Source organism: Heterocephalus glaber, unplaced genomic scaffold (genome assembly GCF_053883595.1).
Source record: "Heterocephalus glaber isolate CG9 unplaced genomic scaffold, H.glaber_assembly_v1.0 deba00000122, whole genome shotgun sequence".
NCBI classification, from domain to species: domain Eukaryota; kingdom Metazoa; phylum Chordata; class Mammalia; order Rodentia; family Bathyergidae; genus Heterocephalus; species Heterocephalus glaber.
Genome location: NW_028258138.1, coordinates 28,979,869 through 28,992,457, shown reverse-complemented (window position 1 = coordinate 28,992,457; position 12,589 = coordinate 28,979,869). Strand labels below are relative to the sequence as shown.

General features: G+C 33.6%; 1 protein-coding gene across 12 annotated transcripts in view; it reads right to left on the bottom strand.

The window, feature by feature from the left end:
- Positions 1 to 12,589, bottom strand: part of Robo2 (roundabout guidance receptor 2) — a 1,655,220-nt gene that overhangs the window by 1,276,605 nt on the left and 366,026 nt on the right. For 4 of the 12 annotated variants that reach the window (XM_004842193.4, XM_087208405.1, XM_087208400.1 and 1 more), the window contains exon 1: positions 7,603 to 8,100. The exons of 2 other annotated variants lie outside the window; for them this stretch is intronic. In XM_004842193.4, coding sequence (XP_004842250.1) covers positions 7,603 to 7,732 — 130 coding nt within the window. In that variant the 5' untranslated portion in view covers positions 7,733 to 8,100. Of the gene's footprint in view, positions 1 to 7,602; positions 8,101 to 12,589 lie in introns of those variants that run through there. 6 more of the 12 variants (XM_004842191.4, XM_004842192.4, XM_004842196.4 and 3 more) reach the window with 3 other exon arrangements.

Genomic DNA, 12,589 nt, shown 5'->3' with positions numbered 1-12,589 from the left:
ATAAATTCCCAAAACAGGAGTGGGACATTCTGTTAAAATGGAAATCCATTACTAGTAAGCCAGAAGCAATCCTTTGGGCCTCTGTGGATTCTGGAAGTCACTTGAGTTATGATTCTAATTGCCCTAAAATAAATTCTTTATTTCTGCCAACTATTACATTAAAGATTTGATGATGTGTCCCTGTCTCCAGAACACAGTCTTGGATATTGCCCAACAAGATAACTATGTTTTTCATGACAGAACTTTTGACATTGATATGAGAGGGATTCAACTGAACATATGTAGGGTCTAGCCTAATAGCCCATGCAGTGAACTCTTCATAAATTGACAGAAGGAATGAATTTCTATACCTTACCCTGGCAACATATCAAAAGCTACAACTATAAATTGACATGACTGAATGAACTCATTCGATTTTTCGCTCTTCCTGAATGTGCCAGAAAATGTTTTCTCTATGTGAAAATAGAGGCTTATTAATTTAACATTTGGTAGAATTCAAGTGTAGCCATTCAAATAGTATTGCTAACTATTTACAGTTTTCACTATTGTGCCTACATAATAGTGAATTGGATAATATCCCATTAACCACTAGAAAAGAAATCCATTACAAAATGAAATCTGAAACATGTACAGTGTGCTTAGTTTGATGTGTAGAATTTTGCAACAAATTGGCCTGTACTTGAAAGTGAATCTGCTAAGTATAAACCACATCTTGCCAAGAAAAATGGAGTTGACAATTGCTTTCCTCCTATTATCAGGTATAGCTGCTTCTCCCTTCTAATACTGAAATATAGATAATTTCTTAGACCATGTCACCAGGACTCTCTAAACAATAATATTACTGATAGGAACACTTGAAAATTTTAATTTATGATTAACTGTAATAGCTAGCCAATATTTAAAGAAGTCTTGAGCTATCACAAAATTGAAAATACAGTCATCTCTTCATTTGAAATTCAGTATGTACATATTTTTTTAAAAAGCAGAAATGAAAACAAATAAATGAGCATAAACATCCGCACAAATCACTCAGAAGTTATGACATGATATAAAGAACAGATTGAATGCTACATTTTACCTAATTTTAAAGGGGATTTTGGTATGATGTCAAGAAATGGATAACTTTAGAATATAATTTGGATATTTGTACTTTTTTTCTTGAAATTGAACCAAGCACAGTTTTAGTTTGGTTTAGCTTTAGCATTATAATTACTTGATTTTAACTGCAGATCTTGGCTAAAAAGAAAGAAATTTCTTTTCAGCAATGAAGAAAGAATAAAAGTTCTATGAATAAATTATAAGTTCATGAGCATAGCAACCTGTACATATATTTGCCTTTTAGTGTTTTTTATAGATCAAACTTTGAGTATCTATTTAATAAACCAATTTTGAAAACCCAATATGGAATCAATGAAGAATTCCTTTCTTTGGTGAAGTTGCATGTCATTTTTAAGGTATCAAATAAAGACTTTGAATCTTTCATTTGAGTTCACATTGTAAGTCCAAAATTGTGACCTTCCTGTTACCTTTCTCAATGTCTATTCTTGGACAAAGGTGATTCCAGGGACTACTGTTGCTCACTAGCTGAAAGATAATTGTCAATGAGAACATGAGTCCGAAGAATAGGCTGGTAACTGGATATATAATGCCCTTTAGCTTCAATGTGCTTATTTTCTTTCCTTTTTAGAAACAGTCTCTTGTTTGGATGACCTTGATTTCTTAACCAAAGTAAAATCCTTAACAGCTAAAAATCCCAGTCTTAACTGATCAAGGTCACTACGTATTTGATTCATATAATCTTCATTTGACTTAAACAAACAGATCTCAAAAACTCTCATTACTTTTTGAACTTCTGTTTTGAAATTTTAATTCCTTTTCAAGTAACAAAGGCTGTAAAAATTACTTTTTTTCTCTCTTTCCTTAACACTCAAATAACTTTGATGGTTGAAGGTTGAATTTGCAGACTAAAAAAATGAAACTACTCTCAGACAGAGCCATAGTGTTAGTCATGATCCACCCTGAAGCAAAAATTTAATGGCTAAGTTGTAAACCCTTCGAAAATATAGCTTATAATGGAAGTGCTGACACCAGCATAACTATGGATTCATGAACATGAACCCCAATGCTCATATATCTAAGGCATTTCATTACTGTCAATTCATCTCACTTTTTAAAATTAAACAACTTCTTCAACATCTTTACTTTCCTATTGAATTCCTAACAAAAGTTTTTGTTTTTATGTGTAATTTAGCTAGTCACTTGTCATCCTGATAAATGCACACACACATGAACTTTTGCACATACCTGATGCACTAATATTTTTCTCAGGTTACCCTTTTCAGATATAATCTGACTTTAGAAATAATATTCAAACACTGAAACTGTTTTTTTCAGTGGACCAGAATTTTGTTTCTACCCAGTAGTGTTTCCTTTTTCTTTTATAAAAGTCCCTATTCTTTTTACAAGTAAAAGTTGAAGAACTTCTTTTAACCTATTTTTTAATATGAAGATTAAACCACTTAAAATGTTTTTAATTTCCCTCCATTGATCATCCAGTAAAATAATATATTTAAACAAATCTTAGGGTAATTTAATCATACACCAACAAGTGTGTATTAATAATAAATAGATAAGTAAAATGAAAACTTTAGGTTAAAACAGCCAGTGATTTTCTTATCAAAATTTCACTGTATTGAATTTTATTGAATTTATCAAATATTAATTTTCAAAAAACACTGGACAACATGAGCTAATTGTACAATAGATCTTAGTGTATTTGTTAATCATATTTCTCAATTAACAAGAAACTATTTTAATGATAATTTGAATACATAGAAAATACAAAATCATTTCAGACTTGGCTTTGGAATTTACTCCTCCGTTACAGGAAAGATAAAGTATTAAATCTATTTATTGCATACAGATGGAGGTTAAACTATTTAAACAAATGAAAAACACAAGTGATTATTATACACAGCACAAAGAACACTCTACATTTTTCATGAATATTCACAAAGTTCGGTTTCCAGTTTCCGAATCTCACATTATAAATTACTTTTGAAAATCATCATTGCTTTATTTTTTTCTAACTGCACTACTTCCTACATGAGTCTAATAGAATTGTCTAAATTTCATAATTATTATAAATATGTTCATATAGCTAGAACTGGAGTTAAAATGATATAATAAGAATTTTTCATAAAAATGATTTCCCAATATTAGAGAGGTAAAATATAGAACATAATTTGAAAATGAGAAATATATAATTAATATAATTAATATGCAAAGTCAGATTTTTAAAGTTATTTTTCATATATTGTTCTTTGTTCCTTGAACAAGTACTTAATAAATATCTATTAGGTGCAAAAATGCACCAAATCAAATAAAAAATCTCTTCAAATAACTTACAGAGTGATAAGCAAGTAAAACACATAAAAAGAAAGTACTACAAAAACTTTAATCTAACATGTCACAGTCATTTTGAAAGATAAAATATTATTTTCAGGGTGCATTCAGAGACATTTGATGAGTGCCAGTATTAGTGTAGTGGTAAAAGTAGATTCCAGGAATAAAAGTAAAAGACAATGTGATTCAGTAATATTTCTCCAAACCAAGATATTAATTTATTTCAGTATATGTAAAAATGCAAGCCATCAGCAAAAATGTTCAAATTGTATTAGTAAAAATAATGATTTATTACACATTAACAAGTTATATGAGATACTAGACTACATGGAGTACTTTGCAAAACAAAAAGTAAAATTTTCAGTAGTTTGTGCAACTAAGGAAAAGGTAAGAAACAATAAAATGATAATGGCCTTACAGGTAATAAACACCATCAAATGGTAAATATTATTTAAATTTTAAGGTCAAGAAACTTCAGGAAACTTCAATGAATTCCTGATCAATTGTCAAAATATTAGATGGGACCATGCAGATAATGACACTCTCTGAATTCTCTTCTGTTCAAGCTTCCATGAACCTCACCTGAAATAATTCAGCATCATACATTTTCATCATTCTTAAAGGAGAAAATAACTACCAGAGAGTTTTTTTCTTCTTAGTACTGATAGAGGAGGACAACCAGTTACAGTAATTTATAAAAGGGAGCAAGTAGGGTGCTTGTGTGACAAAGTCTTCTGCATCATCAAATTTTGACAACTTCACACAATTCTTGTGTTAAAACTGCGATTGGCGTAAGAACTTACAGAATCTTTCAGGAGGTGTAAACAGAGTCAAGGTCAATTGACTGGGTAGGTGGGGCATAAAGACAGTGAGGATTTTCCTCTCTAAGTGTGATCAGCAGTTGCTCTAATTGATCAGTGTTCATGTTGGACCAGGTAGTCAACGATTTGACCATCATGTTTGGTGACAATCTGATCCATGTATATATTATAGGCCTATATTTCATAGTAATTTACCTCCCATTTATACCATTAGTAGCTGCAAATATCAAAACTTAGCTTAAATTTAATGTCCATTAGTACAAATATAGATGTTATCATATATACTTAATTATATGTAGTATATCTTATATAGTTTATATATAAAGCATTTTTATAAGATACACACACACACACACACACACATATATATATATATATATATATACACACACACATATATTCTCCATTATAAACCTCTCTGCAGAGTTATTCTCATCAGAATAAAATAGTTCATATATTTTAGTCTTTTTTCCCTGTGAGGGTAATTGAATGTAAAATAATTAGGTTCTTTAATTTTAATGAAGATGATGTCAGCAATGTAGTAAGGGTTTCCAGTTAGTTTATCATGAGTGCAAGTTCTTATGATCACTTATATTAGCTCAGAACTAATCAGATGAGACACCCACCTTCCCTTAAGGAATTTGTGTATTGTGATTAAATGGAAAACTGTGTGCCTTAGGGAAAACTTGCTGGCCTACTAACCTATATTTGCCATTCATGCCCATTGATAAGCTTAAACATGCCTTGGAAGCCAACAGCAATCAGCATTTTTTCCAAATGTTCTCACTAGTTAGTTTACAGACATCTGTTTTATGCTGCCAGGCCATGTGCTGTGTGTATCATGCTTTACAGGTCACATCTATACACTGTTCCGTGATGTCACCACTCCTTAACCCTTCCCCAGGTACCACTTCTTTCAGAATGATGATTTTTGTTAATATAACAAAAATGGAAATCGTTGGTGGGGGCAGGTTGCTATACGGAGGTTGACAGCTGCTCAATCAGATTAAGACAAATGCACATAGTCAATGTGCATGCAAAAAAAAAATCATTTCAAAAGAAACTCTGTTGTTTTCTTACTTTTATTTTCCCCAGGCATTTTAGAAATAATGCATCAGTTTTAAAGATTGCTCTCTAAACATATAAGCTGTAGGTAGTATTGTTAAGAAGCAAACGAAAAAAAATTAAATAACCTTCAATATATGTTTTAAGCTTTGATCCTGTTTTCCTCTGGCCATACTATTTAGTTTAAGCAAATTTATTCTTCCCCCACATCACCCCATGCATACCCCCTGTACATACACTCCACACCCCTGCCAGGTACCTTAGAGAATAATAAAGACTTCTGCTTTCTGAAAAGGAAAATAATGTAGGAAAAATTGTCAAAATAAGCTTTCAAAGACTACATAATATGCCACAAGAAAAGTAACAGAATTTACAACCCACTGAAAGATAACACACCACCATCAACACCCAAGCTCATGAATAAATAAATATTTACCACACGTACATATGCATATCAAGGCAAGGCTACACTGCAACAGCTCAGAGTCTGTGCAATATATTTATGCAATGCATATACAGTGATAAACTGAAGCACTAAAAAGGAAATAATTTTAAAGTATAGTCAACACATTTAAAGTTTTCCAGTAACTTGTCTGACCTTTCCAAAATACTCTAGTTTCTTTTAACAATAAATAAAATGTGTTGCTATGATTGCCTATTCCTGAACTTAACTGAGTCATATCATCATCATATAGCAGAGCTAGCAAATTTTGAGCTGAGCTAGTTAGAGTACATTGGAAAAAGTAGTGATATGTTCAAAGATGAAACATTTTAGACCTGATTTACAAATGAAATCCAGTGCATCTGTATCTAAAGCTGTGTGGAATGCATAAATGGCTAGAACCATACAAGCATTTTGAAACAAATCTTTCTGACTAGGTTAACAACTTTTCTACAATCCTTCAGCTATTTAACTTTCTCACTGGATATTTAGAGCTCAAAATCTACTGCTGAAGTTTAACATAGGAAATTAAACTTTGACATTCTATAACTACAGATTATCTTTGAAAAATGTATATAAAACATACAAGTTAACACTCCTGACATCCCCTGGAGTCAATAACACCATACATCTCTACTTCCTAAGCCACCAAAAACCTGCCATGCAGACAAACATAAATAACAGCTTTCACTGTGCAAGAAAAAATTCTGCTGATAACACCAAGTAACACAGTAATGTGATGATTTGCCCCACTACTACTCTGGGTGGATATTCACCAACCAATTATGCTAAGTGTCTGTTGGAACTTTTCCCTGGGAGGTAGAGTAGGTAGAGGATTTGTGATGTTTTTAATGCAACAAAAGAAAAAACAGAGATCAAACTGAAGGGGAGTGCATATTTAGAAACCCTACTGAGATTCTGTGATAAATTATTAAAACTTCTTGTTAATGTTCATACTTCTCCTTAACCTCAGATGATAATACTGACAGTAAAGCAAAAGTGGGAAGAGACCTGGAAAACCTTTTTTTAGAGCTAAGATAAAGACATTAGATACAAAGAATGCTTCTGTAAAGCAACATCCTCAGATATGTTTTATGAAGACTTTTCCTAAAATATAAAAACACTATTGAGAAAGTCTCTCTTGGAATATTTCTGCAGCATCATTTTGGCTCATTGCATTCAGAGAACACAAACCTTGATAACTTGTGTTGGTATAAACAAATGCCATTCAGAGGAAGCAAAGCCAGCCGAACTTTACAAAAAGGTAGTTTCAAAGTCTCAAAAATTTTCTCTCATCTTACAGTAATTTTTTTGACAGCAGAAGAAAATAGACCACAACACTCGAAAATACTGAAGGCAATTTTTTTCTCATTTAGCAAATTTTTTCAATAAAGTTAATACAATTCATCTTTATTAACACATCAACACTGATTGAATCAGCCAAAAATTTAGTGTTTGTAGAAGTTCATTTCCTAAAATGCCTCTGATCATTTTACAAAATCTGCCATATTCAACCCTATTTCTAACATATTCAAAACCTATTTCTATTTTTTTTAAAATGCAGTTCCCTCAGGATAACATACATATCCTTGCACCAGATCAGCATGCATCTGGCCCTAGAGTCTCCCTGCTGGAAACAATCATTGCAATGCTGTGAGAGCCCAGCAAACCAAAAATTGCAAACATATATTTATATCAGTAAGAGAGGAAAACTCTTCTTCTAGCCACCTACAACACAGACCTCCTTCCTGAAATAAAAACCTGATTTCAAATAGAAGCAGCATCTCTACCCTTAGCTGTCCTCAAGTTACCATTAACTATCCTTGCTAACTCCATTCAGATCATTAGCACAAAACTTTCATCACTTACCCCCCTTCCAGGGCTTTCCTTTCCAGGGGGTCCTGGTCAGCTTGCTCAGAGTTGGTCCAGAGAAGAAGAGGATCAAAACGAAGAGAAGTTCAAGCCTAGTGATTTTCCCTACTTTCTCTGATGATAACATTTCCACAAGAGAATATCACAAAATTTCTCACATTCTCTTCCCTCCCAGTTATGAAAATAGCATTAATCGTTGAAAAACCTGAGGTAGGTGTTGTTTTGCCATCTTTAACACTGAAGAAGCAGCTCCCCGGTGTAGCCCTGAGCCAAGCTACATTTCTCACAGATCCGGCTCCTGCTCTTCAGTACAGTCAGCACTGCTTCTACTCCAGGAGCTATAAAATAATTTCTGTTCTCCACTCTGCTTTCAGTGGGAATATATTCCTCAGCGTTCTGGGTGAGCCTGATTGAAAATGATAAAAACAGTAATGTCTGTGTCCAGCAGAAAAGAGAAAAGATGTCAGGATTGTGTGGAAAAGATGAGAAGCAGTTGTACTGACAGCTTTCAGGCTGCCTGTGTGATCCTAATAGCCGTGCAACCAACCAAATTGCTCTTTTAAGAGTAATAAGGATTCAGTGAAAGCCGGTAACACAGCCACTTGGGTGGGTAGTGCTGGGCTTAAAAATCACCCAGACACTGCCACAGATAGCCACAGCCTCAGTTAAGCTTCAGAATTTGAAAGGCTGTGCAAAATAGAGTTTGCACAGAGGGTAGTTAATCTATTGTGTGGCTAGACAAGGATTCCAGCAATGTAGTGCGGACAGACTCAGAACTTAAATGTGTTTAATTTTCCCTTTACTTCACTTCATGACATTACAATAGGATTGCATCTGCACCAATTATTCATAAATGAATCTGAAATATTTATTAGATGAGCAGCAATAAGTGTATAATTTTTAATCTCCAACAATAAAGCACGAAAGGCAAGTTCTCAATAGTTGCAGTTCTCTTCTTTATTAAAGTCAGTTTATTTTGGCATTCTTCTATTCTTCCTAAAGATCCCACTGTGAACGTTATAAGCAAACTTTGGATATACCAAACAAGCTCTATCAAGGCTGTGTTAATCATGCATCCAGGGAAGCACTTTTTTGTTTTTTTGGTACCGGGGATCGAACTTGGGTCCTTGCGCTTGCGCAGCAGGCGGCAAAACCACTGAGCTAAATCCCTGGCCCCAGGGAAGCACTTTTTAAAAAATTTGTTTTCATATGTCACTATGGAAATGCTCTCTATGTCTCTCAGTGTTTCTCAACTGTATTTATGCAAACACTAGTGGTCATACAGTGTAGTTGTAATTGATGATAAAACACAGGACTGCCTCTGGATTAAGAGGATGTAGCTAAGTCGTAGCACATAAAAGCAATTTGATCTCTGCTTCTTAGAGTGAATTAGCATGATCAGAATATTCTGGTCAACATTTTAGATCTGTCCACATGTAAATATTTTCCATACCATCATTTATTCCCTTAATTGGAAGGCTGCAATACATGAATTATGTCTTCATGTGTTTTAAAGTAATCAATTCCAATATTAGGATAATTGCTGGCTTTATGATGTTACCACCTTCAAAAGAAGACAAATTGCCCTTTTCAAGTTATATTCTTGGAAAAGATACTGGGTATTAGCTATGTATTTTAAAATTAAGCCATTAAAATTACTTTTTTAAACAAAAGAAGAGATGTTTGTCAACAAATCTACCACAGCAAATCTCAAACTGTGGCATATTTTAAAAAAGTAATTATTTTGTGTTCAACTTTTAATTTAAAAACTTCTGAGGAAGGTGAGAAAAGTTTATATGTTGAGCATTTTACACATAGAAAATTTAATTTTTTAAGTCCATGAGTACTTTACAAGGGTACATTTATATTTAATTCAAAGTTCTTTTTTCCTTACCAGTCACTTCACCCTTTTTACTCAATACATTCCTCTGTAAATGAAGGTGAATTAAAATTAGTAGAATGAATTGGCCAACTCACTGACCATAATCTTCTTAGGAAGATCCTGGAACCATTAGAACATTTAATGTTATGCGGACTGGATAACATTTGAAAGAAAGAATACATTCTTCCATAATTAGTGAAATTTTATTTTTTAATGACCTATACCTCCTAAGACAGAAAAGAAAAATGTCAAATAGATTTAAATGTAATCAAAGGTGTGGTTTAGGATGCTGAACAATTTTGAAGCAATTGGTCAGGGATAGCAAAAGCATTCTTTCCTGAACATAGGATACAGCTGGCCAGGTTGACTCTAAAGAAATTTCATGTTTAGATTGTCAAGGTTTGCTTCCTTTTCAATGACCCATGGTAAACACCAGACCATAGATCTCTCTGGGTTGTAAATGGAAATGGAATTGGGAGTCAAGCTACTGTTGCTCATGCAGAGAAGGCCATTCTCCTCCAGAATTTATCTGGGTGATGCTTGACATTTTCTACACACCAGAAGAGGATAAATATCCCCTTCCTGTGGGGATGGGGGGAGATAGCATGTAAAATGCATGCAGGTAGAATTTGAAGGAAAAGGGAAAGACTGAAGGGAAGGACAATTTATATGAAACATCTCTGCATAGATCTGAGTGCAAGAATGTCTTCCAAACTAAGTTAGTATTTTAATTAGCTAACTTATTAAAACTTCTAGGCATTTTACACACATTAACTCGTTTTGTTCTTACAAGCATCCAGTGAAGGAGAAATAATCATTACTTCCATCTAGTACATCATAAACGGGGGCAGGGAGAGATTAAGTTATTTATCCAAGGCGGTACAGCTGTGTCTTGAACTTAGCTCAGTTGTTACTCAGTTTTACAGATCATTATGCTACGCACTTTACTGAACTGTTTTCTCTGTGCTCAGTTCTCAGCTAGCTTGCTTATCAGTAACATCTTAATATAAAAGAGTAACAAATATGACAATGATAGCGTATTTAACATGTGATGGGTTCTGTTTGAATACTTTACATATTTTAATTATGCTATCTTCAAAACAACTTTGTAAGATATACCTGTCATCATTCACATTGTGTAGGTTACTTGTCCAATGTCACGTAACACATAATTGGTAGATCCAGGATTGAACCTTGTATGAAATCAGTTTTAATTGTTCTGTGTCTGTTCTCTAGATTCTAGTGCATGATCTTGAGGAAATCAGATAGGCGTCAAGGGAGCTAGAAGATGAGACAGTTGGGGAAAGAGTGGAAGAACTGGAAACTCCCACTGGTTGTTGGCAGCACCAGTGAGGTCTATAAATGAGATAGTACTAAAAAAGGTCCCATTGAGAAAAACCATCAAAATAAACTTCATCACCACTTGCTTGTTATCAAAGGCAAACATAAGGAAAGATAATACCCCAGCAAGACTTGATGTAAAGATAGTTACAGCATAATAAAGGTTTTAATGCAAACCACAAAGAATTGTTGAGTTGACTGCAAAGAAGGAGAACTATAAAGGAAGTCAGTATTAAAGTACAAGGGAAGAGAGGAAAAAAGAGTTGGTTCAGCTAGTATATGCAGAGTGAGAAGATGGCCTTTTAACTAGTAATCAGAGAGTTAAGCATGTAAGACTAGGTTGTGTCAGGCGAAATGTAACAGATGATCCAGTCTGAGGGAATGACATAATCATAATCACAGAGATGTAAAGTACCCTCACTCCTTCAGGAACTGCCAGGAAGGCAGTGTGGCTTCTTTTGCTGCAAACACATGAATAGCAGTAAACAAGGAGGCAATGATAAGCAAGGGCTAGATTAAAAATTTAAAAAATAATATTAAAGCACTTAGACTTTACTATTGGTGACAGGGGATCGACAGTGGGCTCATTTGAAGGAAATTACATTATCCAAAATAAGTTTGCCAAAAAATTTTGGGGTATATTTTGGTGAAGAGTCAAATTGAAAACATAAAAGAGGGAAGATGATTTAGAAATTAAAGAGATGTTCCAGGCAAGAGATATTTTGGAACTGAAGTAAAAAAGTGACAATACATAGGATAAACTATTCTGAAATAGATTTAAAGATTCATTCTCACCATTCATTAGTGGAATAAATGTTTAATAACCCTTATACTTAAAATCAGAAAAATACTAGGTATTTTAAGATTAATATGATAAAGTCCCTGTTACCACAATGCCTGTATCCTTAAGGAGTTTTGACAAAGAAGATACACAAGGAAATGGACGGGGAATTTTTCTAGTGTTTAAGCTCTTTTCTTTAAATATGTCTTTTAAGTTTGATTTTGTCTTGCTAGCAGTTCCTCCAACCTTCTACCATTAAGCAAGATATAGGAATCTTAAAAATTATATTGATTTTTATTCTAATACTGCCATGTATTCTGTTCTAATTACACCCCCTAACATCTTACTATTTATGCTCAGTGTCACCTTGTTTTTCATTAATTTTCTTAATAAGGGTATACTCTCACTAATCTCCAGTGCTAGGCAGTAATAGTGTAACAGAAGTTGTGCTTACTATTCTTTTAATAATTGAAAAATAGGAAATAGAACCTTCTTTAATGAGTTTACAACCAAAATATGTTACTAAACTTTTGAAAAGAATTTGTTAAATTTTGTACCAATATGTTGCTAACTCACTAATTATACTCATTTTATTAAATGTGGTTGAAGATGCAGACAATCTCTTCTCTGAGTTTGGTCATTAGGTGATCCTGTGGCTCACGTTTCAGGGAAGTCTACCCATGAAGGGTCATTTGTCAATGTCTGGATACTGTTTTTGCTTATCGCAATGGAAAGTGGATTGGTGGGAAAGTGCTACTAATGTGTATAGTGAGTAGAGGCTGGGATGGCACTAAACACCCTGCCATCCATAGGACAGTCCTTACAAAAAGGAATTATCTGGCAAAAAATCCCAATAGTGTAAAGCTGAGAAAGTCTGAGCCACCCTCAGCTTCTTTTATCACAGTGTGATAATTGTGTTCACCATCATTCAATTAAGTAGATTTGGATGCAAATTTTGGTTTTGAGTGAAGCTCTCTAGA